We start from the raw sequence: 23,641 nt of genomic DNA on the forward strand, positions 1-23,641 counted from the left end.
TTCGAAATAGGATAAGCCAAAGTCTTGATTCTAAAAAACAATTTTTACAAGAATAAAACCTTGTTTGGATCAACTACTGGATTCTACTGTTAGGGAGAGCAAAAGTTGAAGTATCTTTAAAAGAAATCAAGAAATTTTTTTGTGAAAATTGACATTTGGCAACATTGTTGGAAAAGTGTTAGTTGGGCATGCGAGTTGGCAACTTACGCAAGTTGCACGACATTACACATTTGAAAATCTAACAAGCACGAGTTGGCAACTTTTGAACTCTCAACGTCTCTTGTCTATTATGTAGTTCAACATTCAACCTTAGGGATGGATGTTAGGAAAATTAGGTTACGAGAGTTTTATCTTGGAGGAAACCTATGAAACACGGTTCTTATCAAATATATCCAAAATTGTTTTGCGAGAAATTAGATTCGATCTTTTACGAGATTTTCATTTGGGGCGAAACTTGTGAAAGGGTTTCTTCCGCAACAATTATGTAAAGGGAAGTTCAAGTTGGAGTTGTCGTTGAAGGAGGGCACATAGCTCTTAATTTTGGCCATGAAGGTTTTGTTGATGGTGCTACAAGTTCTTCATATAACATAAGTATTCATAGATTCAAGCGGTGTCTATGTAAATGATTTGTGTGTGTGTGTGTGTGTGTCTTTGGAGACCAGGGTTTGAAGAATCTGAAACAGAAATCTCTTCCTATTTTCTTAATTTGTGTGACCGCGGGATTAGTCCCACTCGAAGGGTGGGGAGATGCACGATAAAAAAAAATTAAAAAAGAAAAAGCGACCGTTAATATTCTTAAATTGAGTTTATCATAAGTAAGATTCATCCAAATGAGTTCACCTAATGTTTTCTTTTTTTCCCTTTTTTTAATACTATATTATTTTTGTTTATTGGGGTTACTATTTGAGGTAGTTGGGAATAATGGACATGGGAAAGAGATGAGAACCTTTTGCTTTACCTAACATATATATCTTATAAGAATATAATTGGACTTTTTGCAAAGTAAAACTAATCATTAGGTCATTAATGATCAGTCGTTAAGTTCATGATTGGAAAAATGATTTGTTATTAAAAACATTTAATCTAAAAAAATAAATTCAATAATTTTAATATTTTTAAAATAAGATTAACAAACTTTTAAAGAAAAAAAAATTTTCCCATGGGAATATTTTCTAAGCTTCCCCAAGGGACCAAAGTGTCCACTACTTTAGTATTTTTATTATCAAAAGTGGCCATTGATTTGGATTCTAGAATCGGATTCTTATCCATAATCCAATTCTATTGTTCAATGTGAATTTTAACGTTTGCCCTCACATTTATCCCAAATTACCATTATTATAAACTTCTTATTAAAAAAATCAACATTACTTTGATTGATTTTTTTAAGCATCGATACATGCAAATGTCAATGGGACAATCTTAGCCATGATTTTTGAACAAGACAACATATTTTTCTCAATTTCGTGAAAAAGAAGAAGACTCGTCCATAAAGGACTTATTTGTGATTTAAAATATTGATTGAAAGGTTCTTGTAGATTACATATTAAAAAGAGTTTTGAGTAACCATATTAAGTTAGTAAGGATTTCACCCTTACTAAGGGTCCTTGGACTCACCTTGTGACATTAAAAAACATGATCCGATGTTGTAGGGTCGTAGATTGAAAAAAAAAATTTATTTGTTACAATTGAATTTTAATATTAAGTTTTTGAATTAGGTGGAAGTGTAAAGGCCATACATTTTCAAAAACTTAGATCAAACCTTAAAAAAAGTTGTTTTTTATTTTATTTTATTTGAATTTTTAGATGAAATTTAGAGGGCCATGGTGTAGGATTGCTAGTGTGGTAATTCATTGAGTAAAATGACTGTTACTAAGGCTTAAAATCTTTACTAAGCTAGTCAGGAAAATGTTTCTCTATTAAAAATGATATTTTTGTAATTTTAAAAAATAAACAACATAATTATACGATTGTGAATTATAATTTTTACTACTTTTTATTAAAATGACATTGATTATATTAAATTTAAATATAAAAATGTGGGTATTTATGACTATTTAAATTTTGATTTCAAACCACGTTTACTCCGCATTATTTCATTATAATAGTAAAGATATATTATTGGGGTATATACAAATTCTAATAATTCGATTTCATGTTTAACATTTGAGATCATAAGTCATTTTTACGAGACATGAGATCGTAACCCAACCACTTATTGTAAGATCATCTATTTAAATTTTTTAAAATAATTATTTAAATTACTGTAAAGTAAGAGAGCTGCTATTTCAACACCAACTTTTACTAATGCCACACCAATTCCTATGTAAATTACATGCACACAGTTGGTGTGGCAATAATAAATTTTTATTTTACGTTAAAAGGACAAATGTTTGCTCCAATGGAAGAACTGGTGTAGAATTCTGTGACAGATAGGTTTTTCAGGAAAAAAAAAAATGCCCATTTCGAATGATTGTTGAACAAGAAAATCTTCTGTGGGTCCCATAGGTTTGAAAGACTTGATTGGTTTGATAGTTATTTGTAGATTATAGTTTATAAACTCAGCAATAATATAACTAGAATACTACCGATACCACCTGATAAATAATATCCAAAAATATCTTTATAGAAAATATTTAAATCCAACAGCTACAACTCATCAATCAGGTTGAATTAGTAGTATCAACCCACAAACTTCTGAGCCAATCATTCGTCTGTTCAGTGGGCCTAGAAACACCATATGGTACACTATTTAGGTCCTCAAAATGCATCAATTTTTTTTTGAGAAAATTACTTAAAGGACCCTCCTGGTAGGGCTTCTTTTTAAATAATCCCTAGATTTTGCACAGTATTCTGATAGGACATTTAGTAAATTTTTTCTTTCTTTGTGATACCATGTTATTGGTGAACTCACCATTTTTTTTTTTTTTTTTTTAATTTACTATTGAGTTCACCACTTTTTATTATTGTTGAACTTGACATTTTTTTATTTAGTATCGAGTTCACAATTTTTACTATCGAATTCACTACTATTTACTATCGAGTTCACCACTATTTATCGTAGATACCTATCGAACTCAACACTAGTAAAATCCACCCAATTTTTTTTTTTTTTTTTGAGTTTTTCTGACTAAAATACATGGAAAGATTGATGAAAAACTTGAGATACAGATTTGTTTAGATGATTTCAACCCAAAATAATCATTCTTGATTAATTTTCATTCAAAAATTAAGAAAAAAAAAAAAGTGAAAGCCCCCTAATTTTTTACGTATATTTTTAAAACATTTGAAAAATCTTGAAAATGACTTCCTCTTTCTTAAATACTTTTCAAAGTAATGGAGTCTCCAAAACTTGATTAAGATATCAAGAGTTTAATTTTTGGATAAAAACGATAAGTTCAAACAATTAGAGCATTCAATTGTGATAAATGTGGGGGATGAGGTCTAGAGACCATTTAAAAAGAAAAAATTTTCTAAATGCCCTGCCAAGTTACTATAAAAAACTTAAAGACTATTTAGAAATAAACCCTTCCACGAGAGTCCTTTAAGTAATTTTCCCTTTTTCTGAACTCAGTGATGTTGTACCTCTTCGATGATCAATTTGATTTGATAGATAGACCCAAACTTCAGCAGTGAAGAATACACTACAAAATCAGTCTTTTTCATTAGCTTGATTGCTTGCAAATTTACTTGGTGTTAAAAGTGGGATTCATATTGGGGAATATAAGTCAAAGCAATAACAAGTCTAATGAGACACCTTTCAATGCTATTTTTTGGGTTGTAAATTTTTGTTGCTATTTGAAGTGAGTTTTTACGACAAAGTTTTGTCGACATTCTTCAATAGAATTTGATAACAATCATAAAACTTTATGAAAATTGATCAATGATGATTAAGAACTTGACCAAAAAAAAAAAAATTGCGAAAATTTGCAAAGTGACAATCAAGTACCCAAGATCGGAAATTGCTAACTTAGTCGAAAAATTAATAATACTTTAAAATAAGTTGTCAATGATTCGAATTAAACCCAAATTCCGATCCATTCTATTATAACAACCCTAAATATGGATTAAAGATTTGTGTTTTGATAAGGATTGTTCTAATAAGAATCCGATTTAATTACTTCTAGATCAACCATGTCCCAATCCGAATTATTCTCAAGATTTCATGGTTGTGAGATTGTTTAATTATTGACTCAAGTTTCTTGTGAAATACTCACATCGAATATAATCGATGACACGTTCTTCAAAATAATGCTTGCAAAGACTGATTAGACGGATTATAACATCGTTTCGACATGTGACTAGCATGTAGAAAATGTTGTAAACGAAGTCTTGGAGTGAATACATGTCGACGCCTCTAACAATGATACTGATACAACCAATCCATATTAAATCCTATAAATAGACAACAAACGAAGGCAAAAGTTCATAATTCGTTATGAAATCTCTCATACAGTTTGCAAAAAATTAAAATTATTTAATTACCAAAATATAATTGTAAGACTTTCAAAAGTGAAGAGCAAATGTGAAGCATCCCTAACCAAAGGAGATCAAAGAAGTAGAAGGGCTTAGATAAAACAATCCACATATACCATAAATTTTATTTAAATTATATAGAATTTATTTATATTTTGTATATCAAATCGAATTTTAATCTGATTTATACTCAATAAACTTGTTATCGAACTGAATTTAGATCCAATATAAAAAAATCACAAATAGACAAACCCTAAACTAATTCTGCCTCTGATCTTATCAAATTAGTTTCTGATCGACCTTGTTCTAATTTGAACCCAATTCATTAACCAATTTTATTCGATTTTTCTCGAAATATCTTCTTCTTTTCCTCGAGATGAGATTTTAAATTTTGATAGTTACCCCATTATCCAAGTTTAACTCAATATATGTATTTAGGCCCACCAAAGAAGTGGGACCCACAAGAATGCCACCTGCTGTTCTTTTAGTGTGGGGTACTTAATAAAGAGAGTGTGCCTCATGACAGCAATGTCATTATACTTTCATATATTAATGAAGGAAACGTCTAAAATCTGCCAGAATCTGACTTCCCCGTCCAAATCACTCGCCGGTATCTGACATCCCTTTCGGTTGCCGACACCCCATTACTGTCCACATGCTTCCATTCACCTCCAACCAATAAATAATTCATTTAATATTAATTTAAAATAATAAAAATATCTCTACCAACAAAAAAATATTAAAAAAAAAAACAAAAAATTACAGAGTTTCTCAGTTGTTGCAATTGGTGAGGCTTTAGTTTCCAATTTTTTTTTTTTTTAAACTTTCTGAGAGGAGATGAAATGAAACCAATCAAACCCATGAGTTAGAAAAATACAAAAAACCCCCAAAAATAAAAAAGGAAAAAAAAAAGTGTGTCAGGTTCTGTTTGTGTATTTTGTATGTGTGGATGTGTTCAGATTCTGTTTCATCTATTTCTATCAATCATGCATTGATGAGCCTTTGCAGCAAAATGCTTCTCCCATGTTCAGAGACTTCTCTACTTTCAGGTTCTTATGTTTTTCTTCTTTTTAAACTCATTTCTCAACTGGGTTTCGCTGTTTGATCCGTTTATCTTTGTTTTTTCTGCTTATAATCCAATCTAGAAATCCAAAAAATTGTTTTTTAAGAAAATTTTCATCTGGGTTTTGCTGATTAATGCCTTTTTCATTTTTTTACTGCTTATAATCCAATCTAGAAATCAAAAACCCATTTGTTCTTTTCCAAAGAAAAAAATAAACAAATTGTTCCTTTAAGAAATGTCCATCTGGGTTTTGCTGATTAATGCCTTTTTTTTACTTTGTTTTTAGTTCAAGTTTCCTGTGTAGAAAACAGAATGTTAAGCTCTTCACATCTGGGTTTTGCTGTATGAAGCATTTTTCTCTAGCTGCGTTTCATTGAAAAACCCAAAAAATATTCTTTCCCTTTGAAAGAAGTTTTTCAATGTGGGTTTTGCTGATTAATGTGTTTTTCTTTGTTTTTAATCCAAATTTCCAATCTAGAACACAAAAAAGTTGAACTCTTAACATATGGTTCTTCAATCTGAATCATTTTCTTTTAAGCTTATAATCCACCCCAAAACGGATTTTTTTTTTATTTTGGATTTGCAGTGAAGTTTCTTTTCTTGGTGATCCATCAAATGCCCTAGCACCTCAAACTTTTTGATCTTCTTAAAGCAGAGATATCAAATCTGGGTTTAAAGCCCAATGCCTTTTTCTCCCTCTGAAATTGATCAAAATCTGAAATCTTGATTTTTTTTTTTTCTTTTCTGTTTGGCTTTTGAGAATTATGCAGTTTCCAACCTTATGAATGATTGTTGGTGTTTCCAATTCGGAGTATTAGATTAAAGATTGGATTTTTCCATATGGGTTAGCTGGATAAATCACCATTTCCCTCAATTGATATCTCCAATGATCTGATCTTTGCCCAATAGGTTGAATTTCCTCACTTGGGTTTGCATAGTAATGCACATTGAAGGTCGATTTAATGGCTACTTTGGTCCCTGGTGTTCTCTTGAAACTCCTACAACACATGAATACTGATGTGAAAGTTGCTGGTGAGTATCGCTCGTCATTACTTCAAGTAGTCAGCATTGTCCCCGCCCTTTCCGGTGGAGACCTCTTCGCAAACCAAGGGTTCTATCTCAAGGTCTCGGATTCATCTCATGCGACATATGTAGCCCTTCCCGATGAGCACAACGATCTCATTCTCAGCGATAAGCTTCAATTGGGCCAATTCATCCATGTCGAGCGGCTCAATGCCGCTTCTCCCGTTCCAATTCTCCATGGGGTGAGGCCTATCCCGGGTCGTCACCCATGTGTCGGCAGCCCTGAAGATTTGGTTGCCACACATTCTCTTTGCTTCCTCAATTCATCAGGATCAGAGAAAACTAAAACCCCATTTAAGGGCTCGAACAATAACCCGCTTAAGGAGAAAGAAAAGTGCAAGCCTGTTAAACTTAATGGAGCTACAAAAAACGATGAGTCAGATAAGAAGAAAGTGTCACTCGATAGATCGAGGTCTCTATTGGCAAAGCCCACTTTAAATCTGATAGAGAAGAAGGAATCACCAGTGAGGCCGAGGTCTTCAAACTCACGGATCCCTTCATCTCCAACGAGTTGCTACTCGTTGCCTACCTCGTTTGAGAAGTTTGCAAATGGGATCAAACAACAATCAAAGATAAAAGGATCAGTGGAGAAGGCGGTTTCTGTGCTTAAGAAGAAGGTGCCCGTGGGGAACTCTACGGGGAATGTGGTTCATGGGATTGATTTTGGGCCCAAGACACTAAGAAAAAGTTGGGAAGGAGGTTTGGAGGTGAAGGGGAGGGAGAATTCAAGCTCAAGAGTGACCAAGCATGATTCAAAACCCGAAGCACGGAGCACTTCTGTGAGTTTTTTTTTTGTTCCTCAGATTTATTTTATTTCTGTTTGCATTATTTATTTCTTAAAATGGGTCTTAAACTTTTACCTATAATTTTCTAAGGTTTCCATATGTTTGCAATATATGAAAATCTTGGATTCAAGCAAAGCTACACACTCGTTTAATCTTCTTTAGATATAAAGTCTTTTCAATGACTTTCACTCCCTTTTTTTTCCTTATATGTGCTTAATGATTCTCCTACTGTCATTTCTTAGATTTGGAGATGAACAATTCATATTTAATTGCAATTATTCATGTATATTTTTTCATTCTTTTATATCTAATTTGTTCTCATTTGTAGGTTCCTCGAAGAACACCATCTGTTAATGACAAGTTGTCATCTAAAGAGGACAACAAGGTTCAAATGGTTACTAAGAAAATTACTGCAAATGGAGCTCAGGAGGATCCTAATAAGTCAAAGAAGCAAAGGGCTTTGGTAGAAAAGAAAATATCAGAAGTTTCTAGTAAGGGACTCCCAGGAAATTTGGTCAAGGTTGTTCCTAGCAATAGAAGATTGACTGATGGAAGTGTTTCATGGGCTTCACTTCCATCATCACTTGCAAAGCTTGGAAAGGTATAAATCCCTAGAATTTTTTTTAACAACTTCCAAGTCTTTAAATAATCATGGAGATCGTGATGCCTGTTAAATGGTCTTGCCCAATAGTTCCTTTAGGTTTTTTATCTTTTGTAGGATAATGTCCTTTGAGAAGCTTATACCACTTATCTTTACTATTATAATGAGAGAAGGTGGAGTAGAAGTGGCTCGACACCAAAATTTGGATTCCAGAAATGTCCCCACCTTAACATTTAAATTTAATATAATCAAGGTCATTTTGGTTAGAAACCAAGAAAATTGCAACCCATTCTTAATTTTCAAAATTACAAAAGTATCTTGCTTTTCCTATGTAATCTTCAAAAACCCTTTAATTCATATTTCAAATTACAAATAAGCCCTTTTGATACATGTGCTTCTGCACATGCCACCTTCTAATGTACTATAACTAGTTATTGGCCACCAAACCCCTACATGAGCCTCTGGTCATGATTGTTCATTTAATTGACCACCGTTTGGATGTAACATAGCCCCAAACTACAGTAATTGGATGATCCTAACCATTCAATTATCAGATTGGCTTTGACTGTTTATTAGAATGTCTAGGTATTGATCCACTAGCTTTTTTGTTTTGTTTTCCATTTTTTGTATTTTCTTTTTTGCTATTGTTGTCATTGATCAGATGATCCATAAGAAAGTTCATTACTGGATGAGCATGAACATCTTTTTCTTTTGAATTTGGGATTCACCCCTTAAAATAAGAGAGCTGCTATTGACACTCAACTTTTACTTACTACACCCCATTACTAAAGGTCTGGCTCAAATTATAATCTCAATGTTACAAAACATTATAACACTCGATCAAAAAAATTCAGTAGTTGTTTACAAATATGATTGGGTTCGTATAAAATCCTAAATTCAAAAAAATAGAAATCGAGAGAGAGAGACCCCGACTTTTACTTATTCTCAATCATTCACTTATTTTCTTTATTTTTAATTGTGGTGCCAATAGCAGCTCTATAAAATAAAGTATCTTGATTGATGGCACATTTAAGAATTTGACGTTTAGTAGCTGACTATAGCATTAAGTGTATTGTATGTTTGTAGAGAACCAGCATCTACTTCTTCCTCTTTTCTCAATGTTTGTTACGCTTTGGTTACATGCCAAGGTTCCAAGCAAGAATATATGAACCTTGGATTGTCTGACTTTTCTATAACTATTCTGAATCTCCTCTCTTTTAGGACGTGTTGAAGCACAGAGATGCTGCACAAATGGCTGCTATTGAGGCCATGCAAGAAGCTTCTGCTGCAGAGAGCGTAGTTCGGTGCTTGAGGTAAAATTTCTAGACGAACTTCTTTAGATTTAAATAACTTTCTATAGTTTGTGTTTCTTTTCGATGGCTTAGAATTTTGGGTAAATTCCAAATTCATGGTATTTGTTGGCCAAAATTGTCGCTCATACACTCATTTCAGTATCACCACTTACCATATCTGTTTATAGTTCATGTTTTATAGAAATTTTGGAACTTTGACTAGTGGATGAGTCTTACCATTTGATTTCTTTCTATTCTATTTCCACTCTAAATCGGATGGTAAATGGCATGTTTATAGACTGATATCCTCTAAGATCTTAACGAGCGTAGTGAGAAGTGTAGAGTTAAATGGTTAAGGGTCTTAAAATAAAATTTAAAATAACAACCTGGTGTCTGAATTTCTTTTATCTAATTATAGGTAATAGTTTCTACTATTGGAGCAAATTTCTTTGTTCATGACCAAACCGTGTCATTCGACTCTCTTAGTTTATTACTTATCAGGAACACATTTTGCTCCACATCATTTTTGTTCTCATACCAGTCACAGCCTTCTCATACCTGTCTTTAATTATGTAAATATATCTATTTGAACCTCTTTCTTTCCTAATAAATAATCACTCTCAAAATGAGTGTTTTTATAGACCATACAATTCAAAAAATACTAATTTTGATGATGTTAGAAATCATGCATGATTTAAAGCCCAACATGTAACAAATAAAAATTCCATTTGATCTAGTGAAGTTATGTTATAATCCTACATCTGACAGAGCAATAATTCCAATGACATCAAGATATGGTATTTCCAAGACTCCAAGATAATTCCAAAGATACTAAGATGTATAGAGATGCTATATTGGGAACGTTTGATGCACTTGTGTGAGTTGGTATAACAAATGGAAATGTACTTGGCCAACGCTTCGGGAACCAATGTTTTGTCCTATATAGTGTTGTTAAATGGCATATGCAAGCATGCGTGAACAGCCTATGTAGCAAAAAAAATAATTTGGAAAGAAAATGCAGAAAACATTTAAAAAAAAAGCTAAAAAATTCAGAAAAATACTTAATAATTAAACAATGCACAAATTTCATATTTTCATTCCTAAATCATAGTTCATATACCAAAACGTGCAAGTAAAAGACTAAAAATAGTCAATTATAAAAAAAAATGATAAGTCAAGTGGCCAAATAGTCATACAAATACACGAAATAGTAATGTCTATGACATACTAATTTCTAAGTTTCTAACAAGTAAAATAAAAAACAACTACAAAAATAGAAAACAAAGAACAAGTATTAAAGTAAAAAAATTATAATATAAATACCTCAACCTCAACTTGAGTAGTGCTAGTAGAAGAGAAAAAAAGATGATGAATGATTAATGAATGGGTGAAAGTTGATTCCTGAAGGTTGAAGTTGAACGCTTGAACTTGAAGGTCGAATGAATCTTGATTCTCAAGTCTCGAGTTTAAGGTTGATACTTAATAAAATGATAGTTGAATGATATTTGATCAATCTTGACTCGATTCTTGAAGTTGAAGGTCGAACTTGAGTTGTTGGATGAATTTTGATTTTCATATTTTTGATGAATGATGTCTGCACTTGATTCTTGAATCTTGACTTGAGTAGAGTAGGTGATAGCTTTCTTTGTCTTCAAGTCTTGAGAGTTGAGAGTAAGAGTGAGTAAGTGAGTTGAGACTTAATCACTTGAGAGTAAAGAATAGAGAGAGAATGAGAGATTTAAGAAGAAAGAAAGAGATTTGAACTTAGAAGGTGGTAGAGTATGTTGTAGAAGAAGTATGTGGGGGGGGGGGGGGGGGTAGGAGTGGGGTATTTATGGGAAAAAAGGGAGTTTAAAGTTAATTTTTTTTTTTTTAATCCAACGGTTCATCTCATATAAAATTATGCCATCACATATTAGACAAATATCAGAAGTTTATAAATATGATGGTAGCATATGCGGAATTCAGTTTGGAAATGGAATATGCGACCACATTTGACAACACTGGTCCCATATGGATTAGAAGTTTCGGAATGGGCTGCTTTTTTGTGAGGATGATCTCTATGGTGAGGAGATCATCCTCTCAAAAAATCAGCCCAATCTAAGACTTCTAACCCCATCAAAAGTGGTTTAGAATTGTGGATTGTCGACTTTAACCATTTTTGTAAATCACTTTTGATGGGGTTAGAAGTTTCAAATTGGGCTGATGCCTTGCTATAGAGATCATCCTCACAAAAAATCAGCCCAATCCGAAACTTTGAAGTCATATAGGACAAATTTTGTCTCCCAAATGTTTGCTACCGAACGAGATATATATATATATATATACGAGGAATGCTAATGTCCAAGACCTCATGGGGACGTTAGCATTGTCCACCATATTTACTTTCCAATAATACTCTTCCCCATATTTTCATTTAGTGAAAAAGACAAGGGCATTTTAGTCTTTTGATTTAAATGCCTTTTTTTGTAGTAAATGCTTTGGCAATCAATGCCAATATAATAAATGCATTTATTAAGGGCATAATAAATGTATTTAATATGTAAAAGTCTAACATACCCTTGTCTTTTTCACTTAAAGACAAAATGAGGAGGGGCATTATTGGAAAACAATGTGGTGGAGAATGTTAACGTCCCCATGAGGTCTTGGATGTTAGCATTTCCCATTTATATATAAACATTAAAATTGTATGGACCAAGAATTTCATGAATATAAATTGAGTTAAAATAGATTTTCGTGGAACCATTGTAGCCTTAGAGGGTGATAGGAGCAAGAAAAAGGATTATTGGAAGAGTTAGGTTCAAGGGGATACAATTATTCTTTATTTTACCTTCTTACTCTTCTAATGCACTTGGCCTTTTCATCCATATGATGCAATCATTCATTATTTTACGCATCTTAATCTTTCTACTCATCCATCTCAACAACATTCATTCCCTTGATGAGCAATAGTCCCTTGTCACTCATTATTGGCTTGGAATCGAACTAACTTTGAGCCGACTTAGCGTCTATCCTGTATCTATGGCTTGACTTGGCCAAACTCTATCAGACTCGAATCCAACTCAATGCTGACTTGGACTTATCTTTACCTTTGGGAACATATGGATTGTCCAATTGAATCGAATCAACCCGAGATGATTCGGTCCCAAACTTGGTCCCTTAAACCATGTGCATAGCCAACCTCATATAATTGGGTAAGGCTTATGATGTTGATGCCGCGTTCTTGCTTTTGCTACCAAATTGCCTAACACATTATGATATCAATGCAATTATAAAGGACAATCTCCAAAGTATAAAAAAAAAAGATACATAACTTATGTATAAGACAAGAAAACTTTAGGACTCGTCTAACTTAAATCTAAATATTTTAAGGTTTGGTCCTCTCAAGAGCTTTTTCTATGTGGTGGGTTAAGTTGGGCTTGATCTACGACTTCATGGTGTTTGGGCTCAAGTCCACATATCTCAAATGGTTTGAGCTTTAATCTTCAGTAATGCACCCTATGTCCATCTGTAAGCACTCATCTTCTTCCCTGATGTCAGCTCTCATCCTATTTTGGTATCAGAGCCAATGGAAATTTGTCATCGGCCTTGTCCTTCTGCGTTCTAGTTAAACACTTTGTCTGTCCTTTGTATTATGTTTTGTGTCTTCACTTTGTTCACTCCCAAAATCGGGAGGGAGAGAATGTCCATCTTCTTGAGTTGATTAACAAAAAAGTCAAGAGAAAGATAGAGATCATGGAAACAATGAACGCTACCTCTACCACTTCTCATTTTCTAGTGATCAGGCCATCAATGGTGCAAATAGAAGCAAAACTATTTGTAGACACCCCGAATTGTCCAAACAAATCTTGAAGTCGAGGATTCTTCAAAAAATCCCAAATTGGAGGGAAATGGGTAAAAATGATGAAAAATGCGGAATCAACAAATAGACAAGTTAATCAGGGAGCTTTTTAAAAAATTGAGAAACTTTCGGTACAAGTTTGTTCTTAAAGAATGGAAGCAAAGGAATTTTCTCAAGTACGTTCTTAAATAATGCTTCGTTGACAAGTGGTTCGATGAGAAAAGCTTGTGTTTGCATATGTTCATTTTTTTAGAACAGACCTAGGTACGTAAGAATGGGCTTGACAAAATTAGTTGCTAAAGTGGCCCCCTTTTTCCATGTGGCTGGACCCTAATCGAATTTGTTTTGAAAATGGTATCCTCTTGTCATGTTTTAAGCCTTGGGAGCCTCTACTCTATTAAAGAATATCCCAAAGTAGAAATTATAAGTCCAAGTCTCATTTTCATTGTAAGCATAGTAAATATCACGGTCTCCTTGCCAAGTGTCAAGCCTTAGTGTCACGGCCCTATTCTTTCGAAGCGGGGTCGTGCGGCTCAAGGGGGTCAAATCCACTTGCAAGCCTGTAAAATGATCGTACACCACACACACGTAGCTAGCAAACAAGTAAACGAGGCAACACGAGATAAAGCCCGGAGGCAACTTTGTTGATATAATATTGATTACACGGTGCAACGCGATATAAAAGCAAATAGATGCGTTACAAGCAATTGATGATCCTATGACACGCGGGACTTCCACGGAGCTGGGCTTCAAGGCTTCAACAACGTGGGTGTAGGCCGGGGATTGGGATAGCACTGACACCCTTCCTACAAAGTGTATGCTAAGTCTTTACTAGGTTTCCAGAAGGAAACATCAAAAGTAGAGGCCGGTCATACTCCCTTATTACGAAAATGCCACTAAGCTAACAAGTGTGCCCTGACACGGGGCTGACACGTACCCTAAGCTAACAGATATGCCCTGGTACGGGGGCTGACATGGCTTCATAACGAGCCTTACATACTGTTACATGGGTGCTCCCGGGTAGCTCCGGGGCGAGCTTACACCTAACTCTAGGTGACAGATGATTTGGCCGTTACAGTCTCCCCCACCTATTCTGCAGACGTCCTCGTCGCATTGACCTGGCAAACTCTTCAATCTGCTGCTTGAAAGGTTGTAGGTTCTCTGCACTCTCCTGTGTAGCTTCAAATTCTGGCATGTCCTGTGTGATGAAGTACTCCACGTGCTGCTGCTGCTGTTGCTGAATGGAACTGCTGCTGAAATGACGTCTTCGAGAACTTTGTCGACAACACGCTCTGGCTGAAAAGCTGAATGAGAAGTGGTACGTGTTGGAATGCTGCGCGCGGGATCTCCTTGATCTGCTTGGTACGGCTTGAGACTTCTTGCATGGATGACAGAGTAGATGCTGTGTAACCTGTACGGTAACCAGAGTTTAGCAAACCTGTACGTCCTTGGACTGTGTCTCCTGTAGCCTGAAACAATAGTGTGAGAAGTTAAACACTGTTGGCCTGATATAAGTTCAAAAGTACTCTTGTTGGAGGAAGAGTTCTTCTGAGTGGTGGAATTGAACAAATTCGCCCAATTCGGATGATCGGCATTGGCAAGATGCCTAAAATACTCCAACGCCACACTGAATCTCTCCGTTGGCCAAGCTGATTGATGATGTACACTGCTCGGAAAATCAAGTTGGAATCTAAGTAGTCTGCACGGTTCGTTCCATAACTTCCCTGTGACTCTTGAATCTCTGACGCTGACAACACTCTGAGGTACATCACAATTCTTGCTGACACTCTGACTAAGTGGCTGAGGGGTTTCTTCTGCAACTTGAATCTTACAGTAACCTGATCTCTGACCTAACTCTGAAAAACACTTGGCTGTCCCAAGCTTATCAAACAAGTCGGCACTCTGCTGGATAGGATACTTGTTCTTGATGGTGATCTTCTTCACTGCTCGATAATCGATACAACGTCTCGAAGACCCATACTGCTGCTTGCTCAACTCAGCTAGTCTTGGATGATTCATCCTGTAAGGCCTCTCTATAAGAGGTGTGGCAACAGGTAGCAATTCATTCTGATGATCATTCGACCTACGTGGCTGTAGTGTCTTCGGAAGCAAATTCGCTATCTCATCATCAACTTCTGCTAAGACCTGTGTGGCTTGTGTGGGAGTTGAACTATGGTCCTTTTCTTCGACTTCAACTCTCAAGGAAGCAATGTACGGTTGCTTACCTTTCTTCAACCCTTTCTTCACCTGAATGGCTGAAATCAAATTTCCCTCTTCCTTGCCTGTGGAGACGGGAACAAAGCTTGGACATTCACCTAGCATGCCCAAGGTGTTGGCGAATGGCATTGGTACAACCCTGTTCTGTCGCATGAAATCCATCCCAATGACAACTCTGAACTCATCGAGCGGAACTGCGAGTAAATCAAGCTTACCCTTCCATGTACCTATCTTGACGGACACTGACTTGGCCGAACCTTGGATAGGAGTGGCTTGGGAGTTTACAGCTTTCATACGGCTTGAACCCTTATCGAGCCGGATATTGAGACGCTTCGCCTCTGCAGGGGTGATAAAGCTGTGAGTAGCTCCTGTATCAACCATTGCCTGGGTGGTCTTCCCACCAACTTCAATATCGACATACATTAGACCCTTCCGTTTCCGGCTATTCTGAGTCTCAGATGTCTGTTTCATTGCATTCAAAAGATGCAAGGCTCCCATGTGAGGAGAATCTTCATAATCTCGCCCACTCGTACTCTCGTGACTAGGGTCACTCTGGGAAGCTAATAGTGCAGTCAGTTTGGCTCGCTGTGGGCACTTGAATGTCTTGTGAGGCCCACCACACAAAACACATCCATGCTTGTGACGACGCTTGACTGGCGAGGTACTTCTGCTCTGTGAAGGCAAGGAGTTACGTGATGATCCCGGACTGGAACTCTTTCTATGCCTTCCATTCTTGCCATTCGAAGACTTCTTTGTGTACTCAGGTTGCTGGTAGTAACCCTTCGATTGAGGATGTACATACTGTTGGCTCTCTCTCGCGGGAGTATAATCAGTCAACCGCTCGGCTGCTGCAATTGCAGACGCGAGATCTTCCACACGTTGCCGTTGGAGTTCTGTCTGAACCCAAGGCTTGAGTCCTTCTTGGAATGAGAACAACTTGTCTTTCTCTGACATATCACGGATATCAAGCATCAAGGCGGAAAATTGCTTGACGTACTCGTGAACTGTACCTGTATGTTGGAGTTGCCTCAACTTTCTGCGGGCAATGAACTCCACGTTCTCTGGTAAGAACTGGTGCTTCAATTCTTTCTTGAGGTCCTCCCATGTATCGATGGAACATTGGCCACTTTCCATCTCGGTGTACTTTGTCCGCCACCATAGCTTGGCGTCACCTGCAAGATACATAGAAGCAGTTGTTACTTTTACCTCTTCGGAATCCGGACGAGCTGCACGGAAGTACTGCTCCATGTCGAACAGGAAATTCTCGAGCTCTTTCGCATCGCGAACACCATCGAAGGTACGTGGCTCGGGTACTCGCAAGCACGAGGGAGAAGCTTCACTATTGGTAGGCCGTTCGTTACCAACGGCGCGGACTAGGAGACCTACTTTTGTAGTGAGTTCTGTAATTTGTTCCTGTAAGACGGCTAGGTTGTCTCGGGTATCTTCCTCGAGGGCTGTCACTCTAGCTCTGAATGTCTCGGATCCTTCCTCCAGCGTGCTCTGGCGATCATCTATTCGTGCAATACCATCAACAATACCGGATAGCATACCTATCTTTTCCTCCAATACCTCAATGCGTTCCTTGTTTGTACGTGGTGCTGGTGTGTTTGGAGCGGGTAGATCCGCGGTACTAGTAGTTCCTCTTACCATCGTTCGCGTGAACCAAATGGAATCTCCGGGGAATAGCTAGGGGGAATACCTATTGTGCTCAAACAACTGCTGCTCTGATACCAACTGTCACGGCCCTATTCTTTCGAAGCGGGGTCGTGCGGCGCAAGGGGGTCAAATCCACTTGCAAGCCTGTAAAATGATCGTACACCACACACACGTAGCTAGCAAACAAGTAAACGAGGCAACACGAGATAAAGCCCGGAGGCAACTTTGTTGATATAATATTGATTACACGGTGCAACGCGATATAAAAGCAAATAGATGCGTTACAAGCAATTGATGATCCTATGACACGCGGGACTTCCACGGAGCTGGGCTTCAAGGCTTCAACAACGTGGGTGTAGGCCGGGGATTGGGATAGCACTGACACCCTTCCTACAAAGTGTATGCTAAGTCTTTACTAGGTTTCCAGAAGGAAACATCAAAAGTAGAGGCCGGTCATACTCCCTTATTACGAAAATGCCACTAAGCTAACAAGTGTGCCCTGACACGGGGCTGACACGTACCCTAAGCTAACAGATATGCCCTGGTACGGGGGCTGACATGGCTTCATAACGAGCCTTACATACTGTTACATGGGTGCTCCCGGGTAGCTCCGGGGCGAGCTTACACCTAACTCTAGGTGACAGATGATTTGGCCGTTACACTTAGGCACCTTCACTTGCTTTGAAAAGTCTCAATATATGAAAATTACTCTCCCATATTTAATGATGATCATATTTATACTAAATACCGGGAGAGATAGGGGTGCAATTTACCATCGTAATCTTATCATTATGATGAATTCCATGCAAACCATACATGGGATTTTCCTCAAAGAAATTAGATTGGATCAATAATTTTTTGAAGCTACCACTTAGCTAAGTTGGTTATGGCTTGAGGAGGGTTGATCCCATTACTTAGGTTCAAATCCCGTTGAACCGTCCTTCATCCCTGTTAAGCAGTAGCTCCTTGCTTACCCAGTAAAAAAAAGTTGGGGACCAATTATTTTTAGCCTAGAAATTATGCAAAAATCCTTACTTTACTTCGAACCCCTTCATTTTCTTGACCTTAAAGAATCTCTTTGAAGAAAATAAGAAGATCTAGAAGAAACAACGTATGGTGTAGTATTAGAGTTGGATTAAAATAATTTTTTTTATATGCTATTTTGCCTACACCCCCCTCCCTCTTTAATTTTTCTTTTTTAGGTTCTAATGCAAATGCCTAACTTTCAATCATCCTATTTTCATCTAGCGACCTGGCCAAGCCCATTTAGAAAGTCTTTTCGAATGGGAAGATTGATAGGTTCCCTATTCGTATTAACACCCAATATTCATGCACCTATTAGTATAGTCATGTAAAGAGGCAAGAAATATAAAGGGTATCTCTCTCTCAATGAGATGATCCCCATTTTTGTTTGCTCACATCATCTCCCGAGATTAGAGGAAATTTCATGCATCATTATGCATATTCATGTAAGGAAGGAAACCAAAAAGGTTTCTCTGATGGGGTCATCCCCATTTTTCTATGCCAAAAACACACCCATAAGCTTGGGAAACGTTATATATATAGTATACTCATGAAAAGAGGGTCTTTCTTGTGAGATAACCTTCCTACATCTAGGCCAAAGTCATCCCCACAATCTGTGTTACATTTCATGCATTATATAGTTCATTTCTACACTCTCACATACTGTAGATCATTTGAAGCAAAAAAAAAAAAAACAATGTTTGCATGTGTGCAGACTTTTGAGGGATGATTGTCTATGCTCCAAAATGCTTTTTTTCATACGTTAAAAGCCTAGAGAACTACCATTAAATGTATTTTCACGTTTATATAGGATTAGTTATTGTTTTGGGAAGCACTAATTGTTAGTGCAAAAAAGAACAGTTGCAGCAATTACTTCTCAACCCTATTACTCATTATGTACAACTCTAATTGAGTGATTCATGTAATGAAAGGACCATGAAGAAGTCTACTTCCTATCACCCAAATTATAGTTCAATCGGAGTTTATTAAGTGGGGTTTTGAAGTTGATTTTTACACAAACATCAGAAATCCAGCATGTTGTGTTTTATGCTTCATCTATGTTCAATGCGTGATTTTTTTGCATTTCCACTCAACTCATTTTCGTACATCATTCCATCATAATTAGGAAAAAATGGACTTGTTCAAAGATTTCCCATGATGACTAGCCAGCCTAAGACATAAGTCCTAAATCAAGGATGACTCTAGCTTGAGTCTTCATTTTTCATTAGGATTATTTATTTTCAATTTAGAAATATTCACAAATGGCCAAATTCAAAAGGTGATCACCAAGAGGTGGGAGCATGGGTTGCTTAACACTTTCCCATTCTTTTATCGAACTCCCTTACTTGGATCTATTTGGTTTATACCATGAAAGTTACTTTTCTTTTAAAAGAATTTTTTTTTTTGGCGATTATCCACACCTTTGAATCCAAATAACAATGAATGGTAGCAACTCCAAACTCTAAATAGTTAGGTTTTCCCAAAAGAAAAAAAAAAAGAAAAAAACAAATTGTAGAGTCACCAGTTATAGCTATGAGGTTTTTCCTATTGGGAAAATCCTAAATACTTAGATTTGGAGTCGCCATTATTCATCATAATCATAGGTGTGAATGGTCCCAAAAATAGATTTTGCTTTCAGTTTTTTTGTCAATGAAAAAGTGATGGTCTAAACCATAAATATTTGGCTAAGGAGGTTCGATTGAAGAATGGAGAAGGCGTTAGACATCCATTGTCCCCACCTTTTGAACTCGGCCATTTTTGGATATTTTTTGAAATAAAAGCTAGTAACTAACAATAAAAAGTCATAAATTGTAGATTCAAGTTGGTCCAACTAGGCTTTATATTGGATCTGTTGGATGTATCGTATAAGGCGCACGCATTTTCTAGATGTTCTGATCGCTGCTGTTCAACCTTCAGTGGCCAATCAGGCAATGTACTTCCCTGTATACTCCAATTTCCCCATGTCCCTATCTTGGTGAGTCCCTTAGGATTGGGTTATGAACTTGGGATTCCATGTGCTTACCAGAGTCCAAAATATCAAATCCCTATCTTGGTGAGTCCCTTAGGATTTAGACACGAACTTGGGATTCAATATGCTTATCGGAGTCCAAAATATCTCTATTGTTTGGCGTGCATGCTATCAGATTACAATGGTGAGCTAACAATCTACTGCAATTGATAGGTCACTGTTTGATGCTGTGATGGATCATTCTGATTTCCAAGGAAAATAAATCATTCCAAAGCTTATCTATTTCAAAAAGATTCTATACCCAAAATCTTGGGAACTCTCTTACAAAATTTGACAGCCACTTGATTCTATCAAAAGACAGATTTTTTATTCATGAAAATCGTGACCGTGTCAACAGACTTAATGAGACGTGACTAACATATTGAAACACCAAAGACCTAAGATGTTGTCGAACCATCACCTTTTCCTAGAGGAACAAAAGCAAAACCTGCTAAGAAGAAGGATGCATGACGAAGCTGCTAGATATTGGGAAGATCTTTGAAGAGAAATGTGGATATAAAGTTTCTTGAGAAGGAATGTGTGAGGCAACGAGATATATGGCTTGAGTTTTGGATCAAAACAGGGGAATGTACCTTTCCTTGATTATATTGAAAAGAAGTCGAGTTCTTATGTTCTTAAACTAGAGTTTCCCTCCCCCAAATGTAACTCCTTGAACCAGTCTCTGATGAACGACATCATTCCACCCATCATGGCGTTAAAGACTCCGTCGAACAATCAATCTGTTGAGCATGAGAATCATTGATCCAATACTAATGAAGAGTAGAACATTTGAACATGATATTTTGAAATTGTGCCAGTCCTTAGCAAGGGTGGAGCCAGGATTTTCTGCCAGTGGGGGGCTAAATTCTAGCGATGGTTGATCGATAATCATGGTTTTCTTCTATGCCAATGTTGGATTCATCACTGTCTAGTTGCAAAACAATGGATTTTTAACAAGTTGAACCTTGAAATATAAGAAATAGTAGTCATTCAAAGATCACTTTATATTGAGGTAGACTGGTTAAAAACATAGGTATTTATACTAATTTCTATAGCTTATTCTCTATTTATTTTATTTTTAAAAAATATTGCTTTTATATCTCCGCCTTTATAGAATTTCTGGTTTTCTTAAACTAGAGTTGGCTTGTGCCTACGACATGGGCATCCTCTTTGGTGTAAGAGGAAAGGTACTAAAGTTGGTGGGTATTATTAAAAAAAAAAGGTAGTAGAATAAAAGCAATAAAGTTGGAGGGGTATTTTTGGAAAGGATCCGCGTCAGAGCCAGGGTTTAGCCCATGTGGGGGCAACCAAGAGTAAATTTTTGTAGGGACAATTAAGAGTAAAAAAAACAAAAAATTGTGGGGGCAACTAATAGTGGAATTTTTTTTTTTGTGGGGGCAATAGTGGCAGATTATTTTATCTACTGCTAAAATCTGTTGCAATAACTCACTAATCCATAGGCTTTGAAAATTCTTATGGGGGCAAGTGTCTCCACAGTAAATCTGCCCCTAGAAAGGAAGGTAAAAGAGGAAAGACAAAGTTGGAAGGGCATTCTTGGAAAGGAAGATAATAGGAAAAACAATAAAGTTAAAAGTTTTCCTTGAGATTCGTAGCAAGATTAAATCCTAGCCAGTCTTTATGTGGGATCAGTCATTGTGTTTTTTTGTATAGATATTTAAGGTATATAGTGGTAGAAATATCCTCTTTTATAAACCTATTATTTATTTATTTATTTTTAAAAACTAACGTTGAATAAATCTATGCGTTTTGGTCATGTAGAGGCAGAAAAATACGTTTCTACAAACATTATTTCTTGCATAGAGTGAAACTTCAATTAATTTGTCTTTTTTGAGAGATATACTGAATAGACCCCTTTGTTAGATTTTTACCTTACTTTATTAAGTTTGTTACTGAACAAATCTTAGACTGGGACCTATATTCTTTTAAAAGATTAAATACCTACAATACCCTCATTCTTCAAATTAAATCCCTCTATTATATCCCCTCTCTTCTTGACATCAATTATCTCTCCCAAAATCATTATTAGGCCCACATGGCCACATTGGTGATCCAATGCCACAACTTCTAGAGATAAACAATAAATTTAGACCGCTTTTAGTGAAAAATGGGAAAATAGTAAAAGCAATATAGAAACTTGTAGAGGTGTTTTTGGAAAGGGGTAGAAGAGAACAAACGATTAAGTTGGGGTATTAATTCTTGGGAAGGGGAAGAAAGAAAAGACAAAGGAGGGACAATTTTCCTCAAGATACGTTATTTATGGGTACAAATCTTGACACAAAGGAGTGGGGTAGGCACGGGCATTCTCTTTAGGATTAAGGGGGTAAAAAAGGAAGATAATAAAGATGAAGGGATATTATTGGAGAGGGGGAGGAGGAAAGAGAATACAATTGGAGGGGCATTATTGAAAAAGGGAAGAAGAAGAAAGGTAATACGTAAAGTTAAAGGTGTTTTCTTGGAAAGGGGGTAGACGAGGAAAGACAATAAGGTGGGGGTTATTCTTGGAAATGGGGAAGAGAAAGGTAATAAAGGTAAAAGTTTCCTCGAGATACTTTTTATGGGTAATAAAGATTGAGACAAAGGAGGGGGACAACTGTCTTGTTTTATTATACATACTAGAGTTCACTCGTGCCTACGAATCATGCATCATCTTTGGGGTTAAAGGGGTAAAAGAGGAAATAGAATAAAGTTGAAGGTGGGGAGAAGAGAAAAGCCAATAAAGTGGGGTTGTGTAGATTCTACTCCTTTGTCTCAATCTTTCTACCCCACAAAATTGTAGTTCAAGTGGGGTCTACCATTGTGTTTTATTATATATATATATTGATTCATGGTTTTGGGAGATAGTTGATGTTGAAAGGGGAGAAGATATAATTGGTATTTGATTTAAAGAACTGAGGATACTAAAAATATTTAATCTTTTGAAATGATGTGTGTCCCATTCCAAGGTTTGTTGGGTAACAAACATGATAAAGTAAGGTTGCCTTGGACTTGTCAGAACTCCAAAGGTTTAAAAAAAAAAAAAAAAAAGTGCAACATGTAGGTAAATCTCTATTCTTTTTCAAACTTCAATGGGAGCTATAGTCCCCACTTGGCCCTATGTGGCTCCGCCCCTGGGTCTTAACATAAACTTAGAGAAAGTATAAAACTTTTAAGTTGTGAGAGGTGGAGGAGATTCTCGTTTTGGCAAGTTTTTGAGATGTTTATTGGATAAATTTCCACCAATTTAACTAGGAAAGCCAAATACTTATCCAAAGGAGGGAAGTTTGTGAATAGTTTGTTGTTTAGTCTTCCAATTTACAATTTTTCCCTATGCTTGATTCTAGTGTCTTTAGGAAATTTTTTGAAGATATGGCATGATAATGACTTATTTGATGAATTGAGATTTCGTCTTCGAAGTCTAGGAAAGGGTTGGGGATATGAAAAATGAAGACTACAAATAAAGATCTTTTGGGGAAGTGGTCGTTGAGATTTGGGGAAGAGTCGAAAGCCCTTTGGAAGAACTTTATAGTGTTAAAATATAGAAGTAGTAGAGCTAGTTTCAAAAGTCGGGTTCCAAGTCAATCGTATAGAAGGGATGTTTG

General features: G+C 36.3%; 1 protein-coding gene across 2 annotated transcripts in view; it reads left to right on the top strand.

Moving 5' to 3' along the window:
* Window positions 1-5,250: 5,250 nt before the first annotated feature.
* The window catches only part of LOC147382226 (GPI-anchored adhesin-like protein, putative (DUF936)), a 28,512-nt gene continuing 10,121 nt past the window's right edge, over window positions 5,251-23,641 (top strand). Inside the window, exons 1-4 of one of the 2 annotated variants that reach the window (XM_086429009.1) lie at window positions 5,251-5,522; window positions 6,307-7,398; window positions 7,733-8,005; window positions 9,227-9,318. In XM_086429009.1, the coding sequence (XP_086285135.1) occupies window positions 6,499-7,398; window positions 7,733-8,005; window positions 9,227-9,318 (1,265 nt within the window). In that variant the 5' untranslated portion in view covers window positions 5,251-5,522; window positions 6,307-6,498. The remainder of the gene's footprint in view (window positions 5,523-6,306; window positions 7,399-7,732; window positions 8,006-9,226; window positions 9,319-23,641) is intronic. The other variant, XM_086429008.1, reaches the window with a different exon arrangement.

Source organism: Akebia trifoliata, chromosome 16, assembly GCF_017979445.1.
Source record: "Akebia trifoliata isolate Shusen 1 chromosome 16, ASM1797944v1, whole genome shotgun sequence".
Lineage (NCBI taxonomy): Eukaryota > Viridiplantae > Streptophyta > Magnoliopsida > Ranunculales > Lardizabalaceae > Akebia > Akebia trifoliata.